The 25,385-nt window shown below is 56.3% G+C and overlaps 2 protein-coding genes across 2 annotated transcripts; one reads left to right on the forward strand and one right to left on the reverse strand.

The window, feature by feature from the left end:
• Positions 1 to 253: 253 nt before the first annotated feature.
• Positions 254 to 16,631, forward strand: NPAS1 (neuronal PAS domain protein 1). Its single transcript, XM_026014005.1, has 12 exons — positions 254 to 410; positions 1,454 to 1,683; positions 2,084 to 2,319; positions 9,861 to 9,934; positions 10,199 to 10,288; positions 11,700 to 11,871; positions 13,212 to 13,327; positions 13,484 to 13,641; positions 14,153 to 14,259; positions 14,532 to 14,679; positions 15,393 to 15,487; positions 16,048 to 16,631. Exons 2-12 carry the CDS (start codon positions 1,562 to 1,564, stop codon positions 16,509 to 16,511), a joined length of 1,782 nt encoding a protein of 593 aa, XP_025869790.1. The 5' UTR covers positions 254 to 410; positions 1,454 to 1,561; the 3' UTR covers positions 16,512 to 16,631.
• Positions 16,632 to 16,787: 156 nt separating this feature from the next.
• On the reverse strand, positions 16,788 to 18,968 carry TMEM160 (transmembrane protein 160). The gene is made up of 3 exons (XM_026013822.2): positions 18,724 to 18,968; positions 17,590 to 17,682; positions 16,788 to 17,144 (listed from the first exon to the last, which is right to left on the reverse strand). Exons 1-3 carry the CDS (start codon positions 18,929 to 18,931, stop codon positions 16,879 to 16,881), a joined length of 567 nt encoding a protein of 188 aa, XP_025869607.1. The 5' UTR covers positions 18,932 to 18,968; the 3' UTR covers positions 16,788 to 16,878.
• Positions 18,969 to 25,385: the final 6,417 nt, after the last annotated feature.

Below are 25,385 nucleotides of genomic sequence, written 5' to 3' on the forward strand. Positions count from 1 at the left end.
GAGTATGGAGACTCCGACGTTCCCCCCTCGGAAGCTCCGGCTCCGAGGTTCTCTTGATGGTGGGAGGGGGCCGGACGCTCCAAGCGGCCTCAGGGGGAGAGGGCTCGGCCCCCCCGGGGCGGCCCGGGAGTCCCCGGCGGGGAAGCCCCTACCCCGGCAAAGACCCGGGAGGTGGCGCGGGGCCGGCCCGAGGGGGCGGAGACTGGGTGGGCGGGGCTCCGCAGACGCCGCCCCCGCCCGCCAGCGCGGTCCGCGCGTCTCCAAGTCTGCGAGGCCGCGGTGGGCGCGGGGAACCGAGCGCCACGGCCCGCGCGCCCCGCCGAGCCCGGCCTGCCCCGGGGTCTATGGGGCCACCCCTCCGCGCCGCCCGGCCGGCCCCACGCCGCGCCCGGAGCCTGCCCCGCGGCCAGGTAAGGGCGCTGTGGGTCCTGCGGGTCGGGGACGCCGGGAGGCAAAGCAGGAGGGGACAGAGAACTCCTGGGTCCTGCAGAGACAGGGGCCCGGAACTCCAGTGCCCTGGGGGCTAGGGCATCAGGACGCCCGTATCCTGAGGTTGGGGGCAGGCGCACACGGATGTCTGGGTCCTGGGGAAATAGGGGGCTGGGTACCTGGACACCAAGGTCTAGGGCATCTGGACACCTGGTCGGGGAGGCTGGGGGGCGGCCTGGCTACTGGGGGCGGGGTGGGGGAGGGAGTCCTTCATGCCTAGTCCTGGACGAACGAAGACCCAACTGAACACGTTGCTGGTTCTGGAGGATCCAGATACCAGGACACCTGGGCCCCGGGTGTCGGGTCCATCCTGCGGGCGTCCTCTGGCTGATGCTCTGGCCACTGCGTCGGGGGCTGTGGCTCGCACGCCGGGGTCTTCGGGAAGGAAGTTGTGGTTGCGGAGATTTGGCGGCCCGGACACATGGCCACACCCCAAGGGGCTGCGGAGGGTGGTCCCCGGGCAGGGCCTGGGGTGGGGTCCCTGCCTTCTGCCCCCCCAACCCTGACCTCCTTAGCCCAGCCAGGGAAATGGGCGCACCGCCGATGCGGGCAAACGGACTCCTGGGATGGGCCAGGAGAGCGGATCCCCGGGACGGAGGGCTCTGGGGACAGGAGTCGGGCGCGCCTGGGCCCCGGCGAGGCGCCTGCCCCCCGCCCGCCCGGCTTGGGCATGCTTGGCACGCAGCGCGCGGGCCGGTCGGATCCGTATGCGCGCCGCGTGCGCCTATTGGTATGCGGGAGCCGGCCCGGCGCGGGCGTGAGGCGGCCGCGCTGGCGGGCGGCGCGGGGGAGGCGGCGGCGGCGGCGGAGCACGTCCTCGCCCCGAGCTCCGCCTGGGGCCGGGCAGGGTGAGCACAGCCGGCTCCGTCCCGGGGCCTCCAGAGAGGGGAAACTGAGGCACCATCCAGCCCCGGCTCCTCGCTGGGACCCCCGAGCCCCGCACGGACCTCAGTTTCCCTCGCAGGTCTCCCGGGGGGCCCCCTCGGGCACCGAGCGCTGCCTCCGGCTCCTTTCGGCGGCGGGAGACGCGGGTCTCGAGGCCCGCCGGCTGCTCTGAGCCGGGCCCGCGGAGATGGCGGCCCCCTACCCCAGCGGCGGCGGCGGAGGCGAGCTCAAGTGCGGGGCAGGTCGCGGCCGCAGCGTCCCGTGGGACTTTCTGCCGGGGCTGGTGGTCAAGGCCCCGCCCGGACCCTGGTGAGCAAAGCCCCGCCCCCAGGGCCGTGGCCCCGCCCCCAAGGGCGGCCCGGGAGGATTCACACTCAGCCCGCCGCCCCGCCCTCTGGAGCTAGAATTTCTCACCCCGAGTGTGTCGACCTTTGTTCTACAAACAGCCCCCACCGTGTTCTGCTCCTACCCCCCATCCTCCGAGTTCACGCCCAACATTTCATTTCTCCCCTCCAACTCCTCCTCCTTCCCCCCGGAATTTATTTACACCCCGGGTTCTGCCCCCACCTCCGGTGTCGAATCCACTTCCCACGTCCCGCCGGGTTCCGAGGCCCCGAGGGCGGGGCCCCCCCAGGCCGCAGCTCCCCCCGCCCCGCCCCGCCGCGAGCCCCGGGGCCGGGCTGACGCCCCCTCCGCGCCGCCCGCCCAGCCTGCAGGCGCAGCGCAAGGAGAAGTCCCGGAACGCGGCGCGCTCGCGGCGCGGAAAGGAGAACCTGGAGTTCTTCGAGCTGGCCAAGCTGCTCCCGCTGCCCGGAGCCATCTCGAGCCAGCTGGACAAGGCGTCCATCGTGCGCCTCAGCGTCACCTACCTCCGCCTGCGCCGCTTCGCCGCCCTCGGGGCGCCGCCCTGGGGACTGCGGGCCACTGGGCCACCGGCCGGCCTGGGTGAGTGCGCAGACGCGGGGGGGCGAGGGTCCCTGTGCACCCCCCGGCGGCCGGAGGGCGGGAGAGCGAGGTGCCCGCCGGCCGTCGCCCAGGCCTCTGGCCGAGAGGGAGGGAGCACGCGGTTGGGAGTCAGCCGGACCATTTGTGCGCCCCTCCCGGGAGGCTTTGACTCTCCAAGCCTCAGTCTTTTCATCTGCAAAACGGGCGCTCGAGGCAGGGATGATTTCATGAGTTCTGGCCCACCGAGGGGCCGCCAACACCAGGGATCCGACCCCTGCTCGATGCTGTTATTCTTATTAGGGGAGACTAATCGTTATTATCACAAAGAAGGGCCGCAGGTCCCAGGGCTGGACGGAGGGGGGCCTAGCCTGGGCCTCCCCATCCACTCATGGGCAAGAACCCCCCTCACTGAGGCTTGAGGGGCCCCAGGGGGAGCACGAGGACTCTGGAATCTGAATTCTCAGTCTGGGAAAGCGGGAGGGAGACAGTATAACGTGGCAGGTAAGATGGACAGCTCCAGAAAGACTCTCCTGGGTCCCTGTCCCCACTGGGCCACTCCCCAGCAGTGTGACCCCGGGCAGGCCGCCTTACCTCTCTGCCTCGTCTGTGAAATGGGAATCCTGATGAGAGTCCCTTCGCACGCCCAGAGGGCTGAGATGAAAACCCACCCAGTAATGTATGTGGACACCCCGGACGTAGCTGGCACAGCGGGTGCCACCACCACGTAGTGACTCTGAGCGTCAGTGGTTAGTTTGCAGGGCTGTTGGGGTCTGTGGTTCAGTAAGCAGCTACTGTGTGCCTGCTACTGTCCTGAGCCCTTGGGATCCCGCAGAAAACAAGTTGGATACAGCCCCTGATGTCCCAGTAGCCAAGACCCAATAATGACATAAGTGGAGAAATGCAATCTGCACCCTGGACAAGTAGGATGAGGTATAACACGGGTACACACAGCTAGCCCCCCAATTTTGTTATAATTCAACTTTATTCTTGCTAGATCCGTAGAAGTGTTATGCTCCTGTTATTACCGCTGTTTGTCGGATTATTGCTTCTCTCCCGACGAGGAGACAGTCGTGTTAATCCGAGGTCGCAGGTGACAGGGACGGGGCACCCCAGGCTACACTCCCCACCAAGATGAACGAGTGTCCTTAGGGCGAGGTTGGAGGGGCTCCAATTCCCCTCCTGCCCCGGTCCCAGGGGAGGAGGGGGGAGAGAAAATAGCATTGATTAAGCTCGCAATAAATCACCATTTAAATTTAAATAATCCGGCTTCCCAGGCGGTAATTAGGCGAATTGACTGGCGCCGAGAGAATGCGGCATTAGCGCCGCTGATTACTGTCATTACCGCGAACAACATGTGCGCCGGCGGGGGATAAACATCTTGTCTATTGTCCCGAGCGCGGGGAGAGAGGAAGGGTGGGGGCGCCCAGAGAGCCCCTCCGGCGGCCAGCTCCCCCCCTCCACTGCCTGGATGGGCGCTGGAAGGGGACGGGAGCTTGCTGAGGACACGGCTGCGAGGTGGGCAGTGAGGTGGCCCACCGTGGACTTGATGAACGCCCCTGCCTCCACTCCCCAGAGCACCCTACCCCCTACCCCCCCAACCCTGCTGCCTGGGCCAGGACGGTCTGTGTTGGAGGTACTACTTGGACTCCTTCCTAAATCTCCCGAAAGTGGGGATTTGGAGGCATCTCCTGCTCCACAGGGCCCCCAGGAAGAGGCCAAGTGCCTGCTTCCATAGGGAAACTGAGGACAGTGTCAGCTAGTCAGTAAGGCAGGGTGCCTCCCCCTCTCTGAAGGGGAGGGTGCTCCCCTGTCCTGCTCAGTTATGAGAGTGAAGATAGCCAATGCACTCTTGAGCACTATTACAAATAACTCGCAAAAAAACCCAAACCGAAACCAAAACTAAACCACAAAAGTCGCTTAATCCTCTCAAAAACAGGAGGAAAGCAACACTGATTCCCATTTTCTAGAAGTGGAAGACTGAGCCCCAGAGAGGTGAAGCTGGTTTGCCCAGCGTCCCATCCTCCGAGCCCGGGCCCAGCTGAGATGCAGACTGGCTTCCGGGGTCACCTTCGGAGCCTCCAGGCTTGGAGGTCTCCCCGGACCTTGCAGCCCCCGCCTCTCTCTGGGCCCCGGGCTGATGTCTGTAGAACAGCACAAGTGATGTGCTGAGGTGCCCCGGTAGCCCCGGACCTCTGAGTCCGGGAGGAGACAGCCTGGATCCTGTATCAGGGGTCATCATTCATTCACCAGCCGCTGAACCTTCCCTGTGCCAGGCCTCGTCCTGGGGACACCCCAGGGAACAAGACAAAGTCCCTGACCTCCAGGGTGGGTCTACAAGCCTTTCTGGGTAGGCCCTCTGCCCCCCTCCCATCCCTCTGATCTCATTTTTCTACCCCTCTCACCTCCTCAGCTCCCCCCCGCCCCCCACCCCCCACTGGCCACCTTGCTGTTATTCAGAGAAACATGTTCCCACCTCAGGGCCTTTGCACTTGCTGTGCCCTCCTGCAGGAACTCCCTTCCCTCCATGTGTCAGCTTTTCAGGAAAGCCTCCCCTGACCACCCTGAAAACTGACAGCACCCCTGCCCTCAGCACTCCCTGTCTCCCTTTCCTGTCTTATTTCTTTCCAAAGCACCTATTGTCATCTGACTTTTTTTTTTAAGAGTTTATTTATTTATTTATTTATTTGACACAGAGCACAAGCAAGGGAGAAGCAGGAGCAGGCTCTCCACTGAGCAGGGAGCCTGATGCGGGGCCCAATCCCAGGACCCCAAGATCATGACCTGAGCACAAGGCAGACACTCAATCCACTGAGCCACCCAGGCGCCCCGACACTATTTCTTAATTCTCTCTCCCCCATGACACCTTGTACCCTGAGTCCAGAACAGTGCCTGGGGCAAAGGCCCACTAAGTGTTTATTGGGTGACTGTGGAACAGAGTGAGGGCATGAGGTTTGACAGAAGCCCCTTAAAAGAAGGGACCTTTGAGCTGAGACTGGGAGGAGGTGAGGAAGCAGGCCCCGAAAAAAGCTGGAAGAAAAGCACTCTAGGCCAAGGAAATAGGTGCAAAGGCCCTGAGGCAGACAGGAATCAGCTTGCTGAGTGCAGGCCACAGCGAGGCCTCGGAGTCCAGAGAGGCGTAGGTGAGGCAGGGCGCGCAGACAGCAGAGACCAGGTCCTGCAGGACCTCGTGGGCCTTGGTGAGGATGTTGGCTGTTAGCCGAGCAGGATGGGAGACAAGCCGATGGGGGACGGAGGTGGCCGAGGTGGCAGTCCTGAGGGTGGAAGCAGGAAGCCACATGCGGAGGTGAGTGCAGAGGCCTGAGGCCTGCCCCCAGGGAGTGAGGCTTCCCTGTCCCCAGACACGAACATCTCTGGGGCCAACTGAGATTAGGAGGTGACCAGACTCCCGGAGCCCTGGGAGCGGCCTTCTCCCCCTGTCCCCTCTGTCCCCGCTTGGTGATGACAAATGGGACAGTTCTCAGCAGACAGGCTCCAATAAGCAACCAGCAAATGTTTGTTGAATGAGTGAGTGATGGTTGGGGGTTTGGGCATGAGGAGGGGGCAGATCTGGGAGCAGTGAAGAGGGGAATTTGGGGGTGGGAGGAGTGGAGGCATTTGCCGGGAGAGGGGGGAACAGGGGGAGGGGGGAACAGGGGAACGGAGTTGGGTTTGCGGAGGCGGAGGGAGGGTAAGACGCCTCAGTCAGTGAGGGGACCGACCCCAAAGCTCCCGTCCCAACCGGGGAGCAGCGAGCCCTCCCCCTGCGCACCCCCACCCGACGTGCCCATTAAGGCTGTTAATTGCAGCCGTTCAGTCTGACCTGGGCTGATCCTGTGAGCGGGAAAATGAAGGAATTAGCAAAAATGACAGGGGAAAATTGCGACAATTAGCAGGCGGCATTGTTCCTGCTTGTCACCCGGCTGGTTCGCGCTGCATCTCGGGGGAGGGGTCCCCATCACCCTCCCCCCCATTTATTGTTCCTGGAGCTCCAGCCAGGGGTGGGGAAAGGGTGCGAACAGCGGGAGGTGCTCCTGGGAGAAGGAGGCGTGGCCAAGACGTTAGGGGGCGGGGGCGGGGCGGGGGCGGGGCTGGAGCCGAGGGCCGGGGTGGGGGCGGGGCGGGGCGGGGCTTGGCCGCCTGCTGTTTTGATGGTCTGGAAATAACAATAGTAATCACACGATTAATACTAATCCCGGCTCTGCATTTGGGAGCACCTGCGGTGTGCCAGGCGGGCGCTGGGCCCGAGCAGCCGGTGAGGTCGGCGCTCTTTGCAAAGCCACCTGACAGAGGAGGAAACTGAGGCACAGAGAGGTGAAGGGACTGGGCCCAGGGCACACAGCCTGGGAGGGCTTGGCACCAGACCTGGTGACCTTCAAGGTCACTGTGTCCCCTGGCTCCCCTCTCCGAACATAGGGCCCCTTGGGAGGGAGGTGGTAGTTCTCTGCAGGGTCAGGGAGAGGGTCCTGGGTGGGAACAGACTTAAGCCACCCCGACCCGTCACCTCTGCTCCTGTTTGAAGGGGTGCTGCTGGGTCAGGGGGCTGGGTCCCTCTTTGCCCTCTGTCTCATTTGCCGCGTCCTTCTATCATGGTCTTTCTCTGGATGTCTCTCTGGGCATTTCCTTTCTGTTCTCTCCATCTCTTCATCTCTGTCTACGTCTGTCTCTGTCTGAATTTCTCTGTGTCTACATGTCTGTCCCTATCTCTTTTAAAATACTTATACTTTTTGGGATCCCTGGGTGGTGCAGCAGTTTGGCGCCTGCCTTTGGCCCAGGGAGCCATCCTGGAGACCCGGGATCGAATCCCACGTCAGGCTCCCGGTGCATGGAGCCTGCTTCTCCCTCTGCCTGTATCTCTGCCTCTCTCTCTCTCTCTCTCTCTGTGACTATCATAAATAAATAAAAATTAAAAAATAAAATAAAATACTTATACTTTTTAAGATTGGGTAGCCCAGGTGGCTCAGCGATTTAGTGCCACCTTCAGCCCAGGGTGTGACCCTGGAGACCCAGGATCAAATCCCACGTCGGGCTCCCTGCAAGGAGCCTGCTTCTCCCTCTGCCTGTGTCTCTGCCTCTGTGTGTGTGTGTGTCTCTCATGAATAAGTAAAAAAATATTAACTTTTTAAGATTTATTCATTTTAGAGAGAGAGAAAGAGAGAGCAGGGTGGAGGGGAGGAGCAGAGGGAGAGGGAAAGAGAGAAATCTCAAGCTGACTCCCCTCTGAGCACAGAGCCCCATGCAGAGCTCGATCTTACCACCCTGAGATCATGACCTGAGCAGAAATTGGGAGTCAGATGCATAGCCAACTGAGCCACCCAGGTGCCCCTTAAAACTTTTTTTTAATGGAAGTAAAATTTATATAATATGGAATTCAGCATTTTTAAATGTATGGTGGGGGGAAACCTGGGTGGCTCAATGGTTGAGCATCTGCCTTTGGCTCAGGTCATGATCCCTCTCTTTCTGTGTCTCTCGAATAAATGAATAACATCTTTAAAAAACATAAAATGTACAAGGGGCACCTGGGTGGCTCAGTCCATTATGCATCCAACTCTTGATCTCAGCTCATGTCTTGATCTCAGGATTGTGAGTTCAAGCTCTACAGTAGGCTCCCCATGGATCCCACTCAAATTAAACAATAAAATAAAAAATAAAGTGTACAATTCAGTGGCAAACTGTAGAGTCACAGAGTTGTGCAACCACCACTCTATCTGGTTCCAGAACATTTTCATCGCACCCCCAAAAAACCTAGTCCACATTAGCAGACACTCCCCATGCCCCCTCTCTCCTGCCAGACACCCCCCTCCCCCAACCACCAACCTGCTTCCTGTCTCTATGGATTTGCCTGCTCTGGACAATTCAGAGAAACGGAGTCACACTGTGTGTGGTCTCTTGTGCCTTGCATGTCTTCACTTTTTTTTAAAAAAATATTTTATTTATTCATGAGAGACACACAGAGAGAGAGAGAGAGGCAGAGACACAGGCAGAGGGAGAAGCAGGCTCCTTGCAGGGAGCCCGACGTGGGATTTGATCCTGGGTCTCCAGGGTCATACCCTGGGCTGAAGGCAGATGCTCAACTGCTGAGCCATCCAGGCGTCCCTGTCTTCACTTTTTAAAAAAGTAGGCTCCACACTCAACATGGGGCTCAAACTCATGTTCCTGATACCATGAGTTGCCCACTCCACCGACTAAGCCGGCCAGGTGCCCCCATCATAATGTTTTCAGAGTCCAGCTGCATCAGAGCACGTGTCCTGGCTTCATTCATTTTCCTGGCTGAATAGTATTCCATTGCATGAATATGGCACATTTATTTATCTGTCCATCAGGTCATGGACTTTGACTTGTTTTCACTTTTGGCTGTTAGGAATCGAGCTCCTGTGAACATCTGTGTACAATTATTTGTTAGAACACCTGTTCCCAGTTCTTTGGGGATATATACCTAGGAGTGGAATTGCTGGGTTGCGTGGCAGGTGATTCTATGTGTGATTTATTGAAGAGCCTCCGTACTGTTTTCCAGAGTGGCCGCATCATTTTCCAGTCTCACCAGCAATGCAGAGGGGTTCTGATTTCTCCACTCAAATTAAACAATAAAACAACATTTCTCTGAATTCTAGCCATCCTAGTAGGTGTGAGGTGATATCTCGTTGGGGTTTGGTTTTTTTAAGATTTTTTTAAAGATTTTATTTATTTATTCATGAAAGACACACACAGAAAGACACAGGAAGAGGGAGAAGCAGGCTCCATGCAGGGAGCCCAATTCTGGATCCCAGGATCATGACCTGAGCCGAAGGCAGGCACCCAACCGCTGAGACATGCAGGCATCCTTTTTTTAAGATCTTAAGTCATCTCTACACCCTATCCAGGGGTTGAACTCATGACCCTGAGATAAAGAGTCACCCACTCCACCAACTAAGCCAGCTTGGTGCCCCTGTTTGTTTTTTGTTTTTTCTATTGAGTTGCAATGCCCGTCTCTCTGTATTCCTCTGTATTTCCTTCCTCTGTATGTCTCTCCATCTGCTTGTCTGTTTGGTGTCTTTGTGTCTCCATATCTGTTTCTTTTTTTCTGTCTCTCTGTCTCTGGCTCTCTGTACCTCTCTCTAGTCTCATTCCCATCCTTTGGATCTTACTTCACACCACTTTTTCAATCCTTCCTGATGCTGGTACATAAAATAATTCTGTATTTGTGAGTTTCTTGCCCCCGGCCTGGGTGCCTCCACAAGGAGAGGAGCAGGCTGTCCGGGGCACCTCCTTGTCCCCAGCACAGGGCCTGCTGCACACCTGGTGCTCAGGGAGACTTTCTGAATGAATGAGTGCATGGATGGCTCCCTGTGTCCTCTGGTGTCTCCCTATCTCTGTGGCATCTCAGCCTCTTTCTGCCCCTCCCACCCCACCCCACAAGCCCAAGCCGTCCTCCCACACACACAGGGCTCAGGCCCCCGGTACCCTAAGATGACTACAGGACTGGGGAGGAGAGAGGGAGATCTGTAGCCTGGCTCAAATGGGGGCCTACCCACAGGCCCTGGCCTCACCCCTCCCTCTGTCCCCAGCCCCAGGCCACCGGGGGCCCATGGCGCTGGTCTCCGAAGTCTTTGAGCAGCACCTGGGTGGACACATCTTACAGGTGAGGTCCTTCCCCTGCCTGCTGCTCCTTGCTGCCACCTGGTGGCCACCTGCGGAGAGCAGCACCCTGTTCTCCAGCATCCATCCCCCCAGGAGCATCCCCAGGGGCTCCCCCTCCTGCCTGTCCTTTCCCACGACCACGGAAGCCCCTCCCCACCCCAATTAATCCATCCGAGGTGGAGATCCAGATTTCAGAATCTCTTACCACTTGCCTGCTGGACAGACAGATGCCCAGCCCTCCTCTCCCTACTTCTCCCCACTCTAGTCCCTGGATGGCTTCGTGTTTGCCTTGAACCAGGAAGGGAAGTTCCTCTACATCTCGGAGACCGTCTCCATTTATCTGGGCCTCTCGCAGGTAAGGGGCCCGCTGCAGGCTGCCTGGACTGGCTCACTGGCTCAGCCACTGTGTCCCCTGCGGGCTCATGCATGCCCTTTCTCTCTCCTGGCCTCACCATCCCAGCCAGAAAAGCGAACTGGATCCATGGTCCTCCAAGTGCACCTAGGGGAACCCCAGAAAGCTCCACCTTACAGGTAGAGGGGAGTGGCTATTAAAATAACAGGTCAATTTGAAGAAGGCAGAGCAGCAGAAAGATCAGTTTGTCGATGAGTGTTTGCCAAATGCACCGTATTTACCCAGACTTCCTTTTTCTTAACAATTGTGAAGAATTGCTGCAATTTGTATTGGAAGGGCTTGGGTTTTGCCAACTTTGGAAGATTTTCTGTGGCGCTTTAGTGGACTGGCTTGCGTTTTTGTCTTTATTTCCGCCAGCTGCTTCTGCCCCAGCTCCTGCAGCTGGCATTGAAAGGTAAAAGGCAGGCAGGCAGAAACCGAGAACCCCCATCCCTGGGCGGCCTGGCTCCTGGTGGCATCTTAGGCCTTCCCAACCCATTCAGGACAAATCGCTATCCTCTCATCACTTTTGCAAAGGTTTGAGCAAATGGGAAATTTAGAAAAGCCAGCGCTTGGTTTTGGCCTTGGTGAGCACCTTTTCGGTGAATTGTTGGAGAGGCCTGGGGGAAGAAGACCCTGAAAGTAGGCGAATGTGGACAAGGGGAAGGGAGGGAGGTAGAGGGGAGGACAGACTTGCAGCTGGTGCAGGGAAGGGTTCGATGAGGAGGAGTTCAGAGGGAGGAGGGACAGAGGGAAGAGCTGGATCTCAAGCCCGGGGCAGTGGGAGCTCTGGGAGGTTTCTGAGAGGAGGGGGGCCATGGTCAGAGAAGTAACTTAGCAGGGGTATTTGAATGGAAACTAAAGGCCACAAGAATAGGGAGGACTCTGGGGGCAGGAACACAGCTGGGGTGGGGGTGGGAGTGATGGGGACCTGGACTGGGGGAGGTGTGGTACGAAGGAGGGCTGCTTTGAGAGATTTGCGGGTGAATTGAATGGCAGCCAGTCTGATTAAAAAGCTCTAACTCTCTAAAGAGTTCGAAAACCATTCCACTGCTTGTGTCCTGATTTCCATCCCTGCTGGGACATCCTGTGGTTCATTTGGGGCCAAATGGAGGCTATGACAATCGGCCACGCAGCTCCCTAACGGAGTAAGCAGGTGCAGAAAATCCTTAATGATCACCGGATTTGACGTGAGAAGGCATAAGAAGAGCCTAAGTGTGTATCTCCTTTGAAAAGGTTAAAAAGAAATTCTAATAACGTAGAACTGGCACGAAGGGCGCCTGCAACCTAGGCGAGCGGGCCGGAGGCTAAACCCGGGGTGAGTGGCTGCGCGCGCATCTCACCAGCCCTCTGCGGTCCCCTCTTCCGCCGGCAGGTGGAGCTGACGGGTAGCAGCGTCTTCGACTACATCCACCCCGGGGACCACTCCGAGGTGCTGGAACAATTGGGCCTCCGGACCCCCACCCCCGGGCCTCCCACCCCGCCCTCCGTGCCCTCCTCTTCCTCCTCCTCGTCTTCGTCCTCGCTTGCGGATACCCCTGAGATCGGTAATTCCAAGGGCCTGAGGGTAGATCAAGGGACACCTGGTACCCCAGCCATGCCGTCTTTCAACAAAAACCACTCTCCTTCAAGCTGCAAAGCACATTTTTGTAAAATGAATCAGAGTCTAAACCGAAGCAACAAGGCTCGGCTCCCTATAATTGCCTAGGCTGCCAAGGATTGCCTGACTCCCCAGGATTTGAGTTTCAGAAAGACCCTTCTGGCCACCAAGTGAGGATGGGTGCCTGGGGGTTCCAGATGGAACCCAGCTTTGGCAATAAGAAAACAATGCACGGCTCATTGGAGTTCACGCGTGCTGTGCCTTTAAGTGTGTAACTGCATTGAATCCTAATCACAACCCCACAAGCAGGAGCTATCACTGTCTTCATTTTGCAAAGGTGGAAACTGAGGCCCAGCACAGAGAGGTTAAGTTAATTGCCCCAGGTCACACAGCTGTAAGTGGTTGATCTGGACTCCAGCCCAGGTTTGTCTGGCTCCAGCATCTGTGCTTCCAGGCCTTCTCTCCAGTGGAATATTCCACTCCGTGTTGGCGAAGGAGGGTGCCGGGAGATTACCCTGGAAGTTTCTTTTAGTTCTGTGATGTTGGGGGACTCGAGGTTAACTTCCCTATGAGTAGGATTTTCTCATATTGGGTTTGCTTCACACCAAAAACATCTAAGCTCTCAGCAGTGCTTGCAAGCTTGGGAGATGTTTGTGACACCCACGGGGTCCACTGGGGAGTGTGATTACAGTTGCACCAAAGACTGAGGCCCAGGTTCGTCTGGGTGTGAGCTGTTAGAAGGCTGTCACCGGGTTTATAGACCAACCTGTAGTTGTGGGTCTTGTTTCTCTACCCTGAGCCCCTGCTCTGTGCTGGGGAGGGCTGGGGACACAATGATGACAGTCCAGGTGGTGAAGACTAGTCCCTAGCAAATGATGATCCCGAGTGGTCAGGGCCGGAGTGGGAGACCCCAGAGGGACGGCTCACCCAGCCTGGAGGTCAGGGAGGGCTTCCTGGAGGAGGCTCTGCCTCACCTGGGTCTTGGAGTTTGTAGCTAGAGATGGGGTCAGCGGGAGGCAGTTCTTGCCCAAGTTTTAGGTCGAGGTGAGGAGCTGGGCTTTATCCCAAGGGTCCTAGGGAGCCATGGCAGTTTCAGGGCAGGGAGGGACAGGGTCGTATCTGAGCTTTAGACCCAGCTGGCTGCCACTTAGAGGGAGGTTGGTATAGGACTTCAGTGTATGACCGTAGGCCGTGGCCATGACGCTGTCTGGCCAGCTGTCCAGGGGGTAGGGGGGCGTGTGGTTTCTCCCGCAGGACCCCATAACCCTCCTCGCTCTCCCCTCCCAGAGGCCAGCGCCGCGGAGGCGCCTCCCTTCTCCCGGGTCCAGGAGCGCTCCTTCTTCATCCGCATGAAATCCACCCTCACCAAGAGGGGGCTGCACGTCAAGGCCTCGGGGTACAAGGTGCGTGTGGGCTCCCTGGCCCCGGCCCCTGGCGCCGAGTCCCCTCGCCCACCTGGGGGGAGCTCCCGCATGCCAGCCAGCCATGTCCTCGTGCCCGGGCACCTGTGGGTGACGGGCCCCTCTCCTCCAACCCCGCCTGCCGCCTGCCGCCTGCAGGTCATCCACGTGACGGGGCGCCTTCGGGCCCGCTCCCTGGGCCTTGTGGCTCTGGGCCACACCTTGCCCCCCGCCCCACTGGCCGAGCTGCCACTACACGGACACATGATCGTCTTCCGTCTCAGCCTGGGTCTCACCATCCTTGCTTGTGAGAGCAGGTACCGGGGTTGGGGGCCGAGGCGGGCGGCTGGGGCCACGCGGGAGAGCTGGGGCGCTGGGGAGCCCCGGGGTTGGAAGAGCCGCGGAGGTACTGGAAGGCGGGGCCGGGGCGGGGCCTGTGGGAGGGGCGTGGTCTTGTTGGAGGCGGGGCTTGCACGGGGCCCCTGCTGCAGAACCCCGCCCCTCCCCGACCCCCTCGGCCTCCCGCCTCTCCTCTCCACCGTCTCCTGCACCGTGCGGTGGGGAAAATTAAATAGTGAGATCGTCCCCACGCTCTGAGCGCCTTCGGAGTGCCCGGGGCCACCCCGCACCCGGGAGTGGTGAATGCCCATAGTCACCCCAGGAGGGACACTGGTATTTAACCCATTTGATCCAGGGTTAAACTGAAGCCCAGACCACCCCAGAGGCAGGTTTTGTACCCTGGTGATTCCAGAACCAACCCTGCCTTTTTTCCTCCTCCCCATGGTTTCAGACCCCTTCTCACCTCTCTCTGTTGCCCGCTGTCCTTAGAGTCAGCGATCACATGGACCTGGGGCCCTCAGAGCTCGTGGGTCGCAGCTGCTACCAGTTTGTCCATGGACAGGATGCAGCCAGGATCCGCCAGAGCCACCTGGACCGTGAGAAACCCCGCCTCCCAGCACCCCCATGCCCTGCACCCTGAGCCACAGCTCAGATGTGGGGTGGGAGTAAAGGGACCGTGGTGTCTCTCTGACCCACCCTTAGAAATCTAGAAGGTCTCCATGCCAGGTTAGCACTTGGTCCTTCTGACTCGGTCTCTGTCCATCTCCTCCCTACCGCCATCCTCTCTGTGCCCCTGTCTCTCCATCTCTTTCTGTATCTGTCTCTCTCTCTCTCTGACTGTCTCGGCTCATCCCTGGGCTGGGCCCAGTGCTGGACAAGGGGCAGGTGATGACCGGTTACTACCGCTGGCTGCAGCGGGCTGGGGGCTTCGTGTGGCTGCAGTCCGTGGCCACCGTGGCCGTGAGTGGGAAGAGCCCTGGGGAGCGCCATGTGCTCTGGGTCAGCTATGTGCTCAGGTGAGGGCTGTACCCTGCCTGGCCCACAGGGGCCTCAGAACCCCTCCACAAGACTCTGCTGTCTCTCCCCAGCTTAGTGGTGGTGGTGGGTTTCTCGAAGAGGCCAAGCCCAGAGGGTTTGAAAATCAGGAAGGGGACAGGGGGACAGTGAGAGGAAAGACCTGCAGGTGGTGTGACCTTGCTTGCAAAGGGCAGAGAGGAGTGAAGACACAGCTTTGAGGTGGCCTCTGCCCCAGGCAGAGGGTCTGGGCCTGATTCCGGGGCACGGGGAAGCCATGGCAGGGCTTAAGGCTGGAGAGGGTCACAGTCACATCTGCTTTGTGGAAAGACGCACGAAGTGGGAGGTCTGAAGAACAGGACCAGGGCCGGGAGCCCAGGGAAGAGGCTGGGGTGGCTCCGGGAAATGCCAGGCAGTGCAGGTGGAGGAGGGGAGGTGGCCATCTGCTGCCACCCACATCTCTGGCTTTGCCAGGCCTGGGTTCCAGCCTCTGAGGGGAGCAGTGGTCTGAAAGGAAGATGCTCAGGGGAGATGAGCATGAGGTGCCCAGGAGACACCGAGATGGCGACATCTGGGGGCGGGGGCCGGGCTGCCCAGGTCTGGCCTATGGAGATAGGACTAAGCTGGGCTAGATCCCAGGTTGGAGTCCGGGGTTCCAGTGATGAGCCCTAAGTACAATGGGGTGGGGGTTCTATCCCACCTGTCCTGTCCCCAGCCAAGCCGAGGGTGGCCAGACCCCCCTGGATGCCTTCCAGCTTCCAGCCAGCGTGGCCTGTGAGGACATATCCAGCCCAGAGCCAGAGCCCACAGGTGAGCCCCACCTCCCACCTCACCCCAGGAAGCTCCAAGGGGCCTCTGGGGCATGAGCTCTCTAGTCTGGAAGCCACATTAGCCACGTGTGATCACTGACATTCAATTAAAAATGGAAGATTCAGTTTCTCGGTCACCCATGCCGCATTGCAAGGGCTCAGTAGCCTCATGTGGCCAGTGGCTAATGAGCTGGATCACGCAGATATGGAACGTCATCGAGAAAAGTTCTGTTGGACAGCAAGGGTCTAGACCAGGGTCTGTCAGTCTCCCCTCTACTGATATCTAGGGCCAAATCATCCTTAGCTTTGGGGGCTGTCCTGTGCATTGTAGGGTGTTTCACAGAATCCCCAGCTTCCACCCACTAGATGCCAGGAGCACCCTCCACCCTAGTTGTGGCAACCAAATATGTCTCCAGACTGTCACATGTGCCCCTAGGGGACAAAATGGCCCCAGCTGAGACCCACAGGTCTAGACCACTGAACTCAGCTTCATTCTTCAGCTGGGAAGAGTGGGGGCTGGGGACGCACACACACAGCGCCCTTCATGTCTCCCTTTTCCAGAGCCAGAGCCTCCAGCAGAAGGGAAGCAAGCTGCCCCTCTAGACAAGGATGAGGCCCCCCGGAGCCGGGGCAAACGCATCAAAGTGGAGCCTGGCCCAGGGGAGGCTAAAGACACAGAGGACAGTGGGGACGAGGAACCATCCAGCCACCCAGCCCTGCCAAGGCCTGAGTTCACTTCTGTTATCCGGGCAGGGGCCCTGAAGCAGGACCTGGTGCGGCCCTGGGGCCTGGGGCCTCCCGGAGACCCCCCACCTTCTCTCCTCCATGCCAGCTTCCTGCCCCCGGTCGTGCGGGGCCTGTGCACCCCCGGCGCCATCCGCTACGGCCCTGCGGAGCTGGGCCTCATGTACCCACACCTCCAGAGGCTGGGCCCGGGCCCCACCCTCCCCGAGGCCTTCTACCCGACCCTGGGTCTGTCATACCCAGGGCCCACTGGCGCCAGGGTGCAGCGGAAGGGGGACTGAGGACTCCAGAGCTGCCTACAAAGCCGGACCCTGAGGGATGGGTGGCGCCCCGAGGGCACTGCGATGGGGCTCAGTCCTGTACGCCATCCCAGGAAATTAAACACCATCTCCCCCTCTGTGGCTCGGTCTCCAGGGGCCTTGGGGCTCCTCTCTCCTTTTTTTTTTTTTGGGGGGGGGGGTCCTCTCTCCTTTTTGTTACCCTCCTTGGTCACCTCCGGCTGCCGCAGCTGGCTCCCATGCCCGCCCTCTCCGTCGCAGGAACCACCACTCAGAACATGCAGCGAGCAAAGGGTCAGGTTTTAATGTCCCGGTCCTCGGGCCACCCCCTGGCCATCCAGCGCCCGGCCATTCCCCATGGCCCAGCTGCTCACTCTGGCGGTGGCCGGCCTGCTTCATCGGGGCCTTCAGCAGCGGCTGTCCCATCGTCCTCGGGCACCAGTTCCACATCCAGCTCCAGTTGGCCCATGTAAAGGCCGACAGCACAAGCCCATAGCAGGCCTACAGCCAGCACGGCCCCCACGCTGGCTGCCGCGCCCCCCAATGACAGCTGCATGGGTCCTCGCAGCGCCGCCAGGCCCACCACGTAGGAGGAGCCGCCCCACACCACGCACAGGCCACCCAGCAGGAAGAAGCCTGTGCGGAGACAGGGTAGAGGGGCCACAGTCAACAGAAGGGAGGGCCTGAGCTCCCAGGCTGGGGCTGCAGTGGGGTGGCTGGAGGCTGGAGTCTGGGAGCCAGATGACCCAGGGACCGAGGTGGGTCAGGAGACCCGGGTGAAGTTAACCGATGGGGCAAACTCAAGGTCAGGGTAGGGGTCAGTACAGAGCCAAGCTCAGGGGCATGAGAAGGTGTCAGAGGGGATGTCTAGGAGGTGGAGGTGGTGTACAGGACCAAAGGAGGAGTGGGGAGCTGGTCCGAGAGGGTCAGAGGGGTGGCAGTAGCAGCCGAGCCAGTCTGGGGCTGGGCCAGCATGAGGAGCTCCGATGGGACCCTCATCTTTGTTGAGAAGTCAGATGGGAGGGGCAAAGACCCACGGCCAACCCAGGGCCACAGGGCGAGAGTGGGGGTCTGTACTCACCGTAGGCAGCTTCCCGACCCATGTCACTCTGCATGAAGGAGATGACCCCGATGCCTGACGCCAGGAGGCCATTGCGGAACCAGGAGAGGAAGGCTACAGGAAGAGGGGGTGGGGGGACCAAATCCAATCAGCCCAAACCCTGCCTCTAGCCCCATCTGCCCGGACAGTTATCCCACCCTAAATCCCCGCCTAGTCCTGGCGGCCCTTCACCTAACCTTATCCCCCCACCCCCAACTGTCGCTCCCATCCATTTCTGAGCCCTTTCCCTCAAACTCCGCAGCACCAAAGATTCAAGTCACTCTGAAGAATGTGGAGGGGAATCTAGAACCAGAATTGCAGGACCTATACCCCTGGACAGACTGGTAGATCCCCAGTGGTCATCCTGGTCAACACCCCCAGCCCCATACAGGTATATCCCCGCTCCGGGACGAACTCTTCCGGTCTCTCTCCAGCTTCCCCCTTCAGTTTTCCTCCAACGCCAACTATCTGCTACCGCGTCTGTCCTTCCTCGATGTCACTTACATCCATTCAAGGCCCTTGTGGGGCGCTAACGGACTAGTCGGGGTTACAAACCCCACACCCTCCACTCCATCCTCTATCTACCCTCTCCGCATGGGAGGCCCCGCCCCCGGCAGCCTGGATCACCTGGCCCTCCAATCAGCCCAGAGCTTTTCTTTTATTGGTTGTTCCTCCCTCCAATCCGGAGCTCGCCCCCTCTTCGGTGGGGATCCACGCTCCCGCCTAATGCAGAGTGGTCGCCTCTTCAAGCTGAAATGGCTCGTCCAGCGCGGACCCTCTAGCTGGCAACTCCCCTGCCCGCAGCCCTCTCCGGACGCCCCTCTCGCCCAGGCAGTGCAATTTTATAAGGCGGCCTGTCCTAGCCCGACCGACCGCTCCGATCCCTACTGCACCCCGCTAACTGCACACACCGTCCCATCCGCAAGCCCGCAAAGAATTGCGGACAGACTGCGCTCTTGCAGCAAGCGCTTCCCGGCGCTTACACGGAAGCCCTTCTCGCTCCGGAGCCCCGGCCCAGTTTCCAGCAGGAGCCCCGCCCCCACCCCCGCTCGCGCGCGTCGGCAGCTCGGCTATCCGGGACCCCCTCTCCCATCGGGGCCGACCCCAGCCTCAGACCTGTCTCGTGCGCCTTCCGGAGGAGCCAGGCGTCCGCACGGTCCAGCTCGGACACGGGGGGCGGCGAAGCCCCAGCGCGGGGGCCGTGGCCGGGGGCGAAGGACCCCCGGGCGCCCCCGCTCCGGGGCCGCGGAGGCGGCAGCAGCGCCCCCCGGAAGCGGAGCCGGGCCAGTCGGGCAGCCCGAGCCCACCACCAGCCGCCTCCCATGGTTCTCACTACGGCCGCCGCTCACCGCCCCGCCCCCACGGGCTGGCCGTAGGCTGAAGAACACGTCACTCAGCCTGGGCAGCTCACCCATTGGCTTTGCCAGCGCCACTCAGGGCTGGCCCCCACTGTCCATTGGTCGAAAGGGCGGTGGTTCCTCCTCTGTCATCTGTGCCGGTACTGCGAGTCCCGCCTTGCTCTTGCTGCTGGACTACGAATCCCAGAGATCATTGAGCCCATAGAAAGCCGATCTTCAGAAGCTGGTGGCACGATGTCTGCCGGGACTTGTAGTTTTTGTTAATAACTTTAATTCTAATAGCCAATAAACCAAACTAAACCAAAACAAAACTCTGGTTAATGTAGGACCTTACCAAAATCTCGAAGAGCCTAGAGGAGAAAATAAAACAACATAAATCCCACCGATGAACAGTTACTACTAATACTTTGTTGTACTCCTGACCCGTCTTTTTTCTAGGCAAATGTGAAACGAGATACCATCTGACAAATTAACTTTTTTCACAAAACAATAAGTCGTGAACCGTGGGAGCATTGAGTATTTCTCCAGGCATAATTTCTTATTTAATTTTTTTTTCTCATTTAAAAAATATTATTAGCTTTGGGGAGATCCCTGGGTGGCTCAGCGGTTTAGCCCCTGCCTTTGGCCCAGGGCGTGATCCTGGAGTCCTGGGATCAAGTCCCACATTGGGCTCCCTGCATGGAGCCTGCTTCTTTCTGCGTGTGTGTGTGTGTGTGTGTGTGTCTCATGAATAAATAAATAAAATCTTTAAAATATATATATTATTACCTTTGAACACGGTACAAGATGCAAAAGGGTCTAATGAAAAGTAATTCTCTCCCCGTGCCCCAGGCAACCATCCCCATCCTCCGTTCTGCAGCATTAAGTTTAATGGTTCATACCAATGCATTATAAGTAGGTACCACAGGGGATCCAGACTCTAGGTTGCTTCCAATTTTCCCTGCTATAAACAATTGCTGTTTCCTTTTAGTTTTAAACTTAAGTCTGAGTCAGGATGGCTCTGATCCCACTGGCAAATTTCTGCAGTCAGTTTCTGCCTCCACACATGGTTTATATATCCCCTTCTTACATTGTGTGGTAATGATTGCTACACTTACTTGTTTCTGCCAATAGGCTGTGAGCTTCAGTGGATTGGGTCCTTGACTGATACATCTCCATACCCCCCAACCCAATATAAGTAGGAGAATTTGTAAATAATAAACATTTACTAATGGCTTTTCCTGTGTGAAGAATTGTGCAAGGCACAGTCTGTACATATTGTTATTTAATTCTCAATGGAACTCTAGGAGTTAAGAATTGAATAGTCCCTCTTTTATAGGGAGGGAAAAGTGACGCAATAGAATTTGATGTGTATTGGGCACTAACTTTGTGTCAGATGCTGTGCTCTTGCATTACATAGATACTGTCACTAAATCCTCAAAATAAGGGTGCCAGGGTGGCTCAGCCTTGATCTCAGCTCAGGTCTTGATCTCAGAGTTGTGGACTCAAGCCCTGTGTTGGGCTTCACACTGAGCATGGAGACTACTTTTTTAAAAAATCAATTTTGTGTTTATATATTACAGGAAACAGTTGCAAAATGAGATTAAAAATAAGTTCCTTTACAATAGTATCAAAACCAAAAATACTTAGGAAATATTTTAATAAGAGATATGCAAGATTTCTATACTGAAAAGTAAAAAATACTGTTGAGTCACATCAAAGAAGATCTAAATTGGGCAGCCCAGAGGGCTCGGCAGTTTAGTGCCGCCTTCAGCCCAGGGCCTGATCCTGGAGGCCCAGGATTGAGTCCCACGTTGGGCTCCCAGCATGGAGCCTGCTTCTCCCTCTGTCTGTGTCTCTGCCTCTCTCTCTCTCTCTCTCTTTCTGTGTGTGTCTCATGAATAAATAAATAAAATATTAAAAAAAACAAAGAAGATCTAAATAAATGAGATATATACCATGTTCACTGATTGGAAAACTCCTTGTTCTCATGGAGCTTCCATTCTAGAGGGATAGGCAGAAAATAAGCAATAAACATGCTAAATAAGTAAATCCTAAGGAAAGTCCAGGACACTAGAGGAGCCCAGAGAGGCCACCTACCCCAGCCAGGATGTTGAGTCAGCAAAGGGGTGCCTAAGTCAAAACCAGAACTTTGAGTAGGCATGGAATGGATAAAGCATGATCAGAGTCTTGCAGAAAGAATCTGGGGCCCAAAAAAGTTTATAGTGAGTGTAGAAAATTGAACATAAACAACTATTTACTGTCATGAGATGTTTCCTTTTCTTCCTTGGGTAGCCATGACAACTACATTTTCCAACGTGCCGTACAGTGTGTAGAGATCTTTTGAATCCAGAAAAGAAGTTCTGACTACCCTAACTTCAACCAAAGCAAGGGGACCCTCCAAGGTCACCCCTTTTAGTTCTTGAGTCACTGTAATCCCTGATCCTGTGCAGCAGAAAGCCATAGAGGATTTATGCTGGGACAGACAATGTTCAATTTATCTGTTTTTTTAATTTAATTTTATTTATTTATGAGAGAGAGAGAGAGAGAGAGAGAGAGAGGCAGAGACACAGGCAGAGGGAGAACAGGCTCCATGCAGGGAGCCCGACGTGGTACTCGATTCCAGGTCTCCAGGATCACACCCCCGGCCAATGGCAGGCGCTAAACCACTGAGCCACCGGGACTGCCCTGTTCAACTTATATGTTAAGATCACTCCACCTTCCTATGAAGTCTGGGTTATAGCAGGAAGAGATCAGAAACTTGCAAGAGGGGACGCCCAGGTGGCTTGGTGTTTGAGCATCTGCCTTTGGCTCTGGTTGTCTGGGGATCAAGTCCTCCATCAGGCTCCCCATGAGAAGCCTGCTTCTCCCTTTATGTCTCTGCCTATTTCTGTGTGTCTCTCATGAATGAATACATAAATTTTTTAAATATTTTATTTATTTATTCATGAGAGACACACACACACAGAGGCAGAGACACAGGCAGAGGGAGAAGCAGGCTCCATGCAGGGAGCCCAATGTGGGACTCGATCCCGGGACTCCAGGATCATGCCCCAGGCTGCAGGCGGCGCTAAACCGCTGCGCCATTGGGGCTGCCCTAAATTATTATTATTATTATTATTATTTTAAGTAAAGAAGGGATGCCTGGGTGGCTCAGCAGTTGAGCACCTGACTTCGGCTAAGGGCCTGATACTGGAGTCCCACATCGGGCTCCCTGCATGGAGCCTGCTTCTCCCTCTGCCTGTGTCTCTGAGAGACACACAATGAGAGAGAGACACAGGCAGAGGGAGAAGCAGGGTCCTTGCGGGGACCATGATGTGGAACTCGATCCCAGGACCTCAGGATCATGCCCTGAGCCCAAGGTAGACGCCCAATCGCTGAGCCACCCAGGTACCCCTAAATAAAATCTTTAAAATAAATAGGGCAGCCCAGGTGGCTCAGCGGTTTAGCGCCGCCTTCAGCCCAGAAGGTGAGCCTGGAGACCCGGGATTGAGTCCCATGTCGGGCTCCCTGCATGGAGCCTGCTTCTCCCTCTGTCTGTCTGTCTGTCTCTCTCTGTCTCTCATGAATAAATAAATAAAATCATAAATAAATAAATAAATAAAATCATAAATAAATAAATAAACAAACAAATAAATAAACTTGCAAGAGGACACGTGACCCTGTCAGTAGCTATTTATTTCTCTCCATTCCTTCCCTAGTTCAAACCCTTGCTATCTTTCATCTGGACAGGTGAAACCAGCCCACTTATTGGTCTCCAGAACTCCCTAAGGGCAGATTCTCCGATTATTATTTCAGCAAATATTTATTGAATATCTACTATGTACCAAGCTCTGTTTAAGACACTGAGGATATAAAAAGAAAGAAAGAAAGAAAGAAAGAAAGAAAGAAAGAAAGAAAGAAAGAAAGAAAGAAAGGCAGGCACAGGCTATAGGAGTACCTGGGTGGCTCAGTCTGCTAAGCGTTTGACTCTTGATTTCAGCTCAGGTCATGATATCAGATTTGTGAGATCGCACCCCTGCTAAGATTCTCTCCTTCTCTCTCCCTCTGCCCCTCCCTGCCTCTCCCTCTCTAATCTAAAACTAAAACAAAAAGCACTAAAGAGGGGATCCCTGGGTGGCTCAGCGGTTTAGCGCCTGCCTTTGGCCCAGGGCGCGATCCTGGAGACCCGGGATCGAGTCCCACGTCGGGCTCCCGGCATGGAGCCTGCTTCTCTCCCTCTGCCTGTGTCTCTGCCTCTCTCTCTCTATGTCTATCATAAATAAATAAAATCTTAAAAAAAAAAGGCACTAAAGATATAGCAGTGAACTAAACAGAAAAATGATGTGTCCTAACTCCTATGGACATGACAGCACTGAGCAAGGGAGACAAAGGAATAATTACCATTTCAGGAAGGGTTAAATCCACGCAGAAAATACATCAAGTTGATGAGGGAGAGAATGACATGAGACTATGGCAGCCAGCCTCTAGGATGATGCCAACTATCTTCAAATTTTTTTTTTAAGATTTTATTTATTTATTCATGAGAGACACAGAGAGAGAGAGAGGGGCAGAGACACAGGCAGAGAGAGAGAAACAGGCTCCATGCAGGGAGCCCGATGTGGGATTTGATCTGGGAGTCCAGGATCACGCCCTGGGCTGAAGGCAGGCACTCAACCGCTGAGCCACCCAGGCATCCCTATCTTCAAATTTTGTGTCGTCTCCTCCCTCACCCAATCAGGACTGCTCTGTGTGGCCATTAGAAGTGACATGTGTGACTTCTAAGGCTGGGTCATAAAAGACATTGCCGCCTCCACTGTGCTCTTTTGGATCACCCTCTGTGGGAAGCCAGCTGTCACATTGTGAGGACACCTGAGCAGTCTTGGGGAGAAGCCAACAGCCAGCACCAGCTTGCCAGCCACATGAGTGAACCTGCTGGAAGGCTCCTCCAGCCCCTGTCAAGGCCTAGGATGAGCACAGCCCTGGCCTGAACCTCATGAGAAACCCTGAACCAGGACCACCCAGCTAAGCTACCCCTGTGGGTATTTCCTGATCCACAGACACTATGTGCAATAATATACATTTATTATTTTAAACTGCTGAGTTTTGGGGATGAGACATATGAGTAGCAATCTGAGTGACAAGGAGTCATCTGTCAAGTGATGATGTTGAGGAGTGCTCCAAGCAGAGACCTGAAGCTGGAGTCTTCAGGAGTGTGCTTGACATGCACGAGGAATAGCCAGGGGGCCCATGTGGTTGGAGCAAAGTGAGCAAAGAGAGAAGGAAGAAGTCAGAGACAGATGAGGGGATCGGGTGTTGGTGTCTCATGGGCCATGGTGAAGGCTTCCTATTTTATGTTAAGTGTGAGGAGAGCCAGTGGGAGATTTTGAGCTGGGAGGTAGCATGATCTGATGTTCATCTTTAGAATGTGGTGCTGAGGGGATCCCTGGGTGGCACAGCGGTTTGGCGCCTGCTTTTGGCCCAGGGCGTGATCCTAGAGACCCAGGATCGAGTCCCACTTCGGGCTCCCGGTGCATGGAGCCTGCTTCTCCCTCTGCCTGTGTCTCTGCCTCTCTCTCTCTCTCTCTGTGACTATCATAAATTAAAAAAAAAAAAATTAGAATGTGGTGCTGACTGCTCAGTGGAAAAAAGACTTAGAGCCAAAGGATACTATGCTTTTTTTTTTTTTTTTTAAGATTGATTTATTTGAGAAAGAGAGTGCACACAGGAGCAAGGGGAGGGGCAGAGGGAAAGAATCTCCAGTAGACTCCCCCCTGAGCATGGAGCCCAACACAGGGCTCAATCCCATGACCCTCAGATCATGACCTGAGCCAAAATCAAGAGCCAAACACCCAGACACCCCACCAAGGACTATTTTAAATGAGTATCTAGTGATGTCTCTTCCTAGCTGAACCCCTTCCATCACCCTCTAGAATCTTGGCTAAAAGACCTGCTGGGCCAGGCCCCTCCTTTCCTGCTCCTTCATCTCCCACTAAGGAGAGCTTGGATTTTATGGAGAGAGAGGCAGATTGGGAGCTCTGTAGGGTGGCTAAACTTGGGAGAGAGTTCAAATGGGCTGTAACAGCCTGCTGCTGGCAATGAACCCTAAGCATTAAATGGGATTAAGTGGAACTGAAAATATTTCAGACACATTTTTCACATTCTTGGCTGGTGGAATGGTTTAGGCTGATGAGAAGGGAGAGAAAAATGAATGCCAGAAAGGGTCAGGGTAGAGAAAACAAATCCTCCTTAAAGAGACAGATCATAGGTTTGGCCAGTTGCCTCTACGCTTGTGATTTGCTCAGTGGTTCTCCTACACAAACCTTCTGGGAGCTTTAAAAGTTAACACTCCAGAAAAAAAAAAAAGTTAACACTCCAGCCTCATCCCAGACCAACACAGTCAGTGTCTGCAGCTGGGAAGGATGACCAGGCATTGAGATTCTTTTATAGGACATATGTTTT

Source organism: Vulpes vulpes, chromosome 1 (genome assembly GCF_048418805.1).
Source record: "Vulpes vulpes isolate BD-2025 chromosome 1, VulVul3, whole genome shotgun sequence".
In the NCBI taxonomy this organism is placed as follows: domain Eukaryota; kingdom Metazoa; phylum Chordata; class Mammalia; order Carnivora; family Canidae; genus Vulpes; species Vulpes vulpes.

Excerpts from the sequence above, each read along its gene's own strand:
- NPAS1 (XM_026014005.1), top strand. The coding sequence starts at position 1,562 with ATGGCGGCCCCCTACCCCAGCGGCGGCGGCGGAGGCGAGCTCAAGTGC. Across the intron at positions 1,684-2,083 it reads AAGGCCCCGCCCGGACCCTG|CCTGCAGGCGCAGCGCAAGG; the intron begins GTGAGCAAAGCC and ends CCGCCCGCCCAG. Across the intron at positions 10,289-11,699 it reads TTTATCTGGGCCTCTCGCAG|GTGGAGCTGACGGGTAGCAG; the intron begins GTAAGGGGCCCG and ends TTCCGCCGGCAG.
- TMEM160 (XM_026013822.2), bottom strand. The coding sequence starts at position 18,931 with ATGGGAGGCGGCTGGTGGTGGGCTCGGGCTGCCCGACTGGCCCGGCTC. Across the intron at positions 17,683-18,723 it reads CCGGAAGGCGCACGAGACAG|CCTTCCTCTCCTGGTTCCGC; the intron begins GTCTGAGGCTGG and ends CTCTTCCTGTAG. Across the intron at positions 17,145-17,589 it reads GGGTCGGGAAGCTGCCTACG|GCTTCTTCCTGCTGGGTGGC; the intron begins GTGAGTACAGAC and ends GTCTCCGCACAG.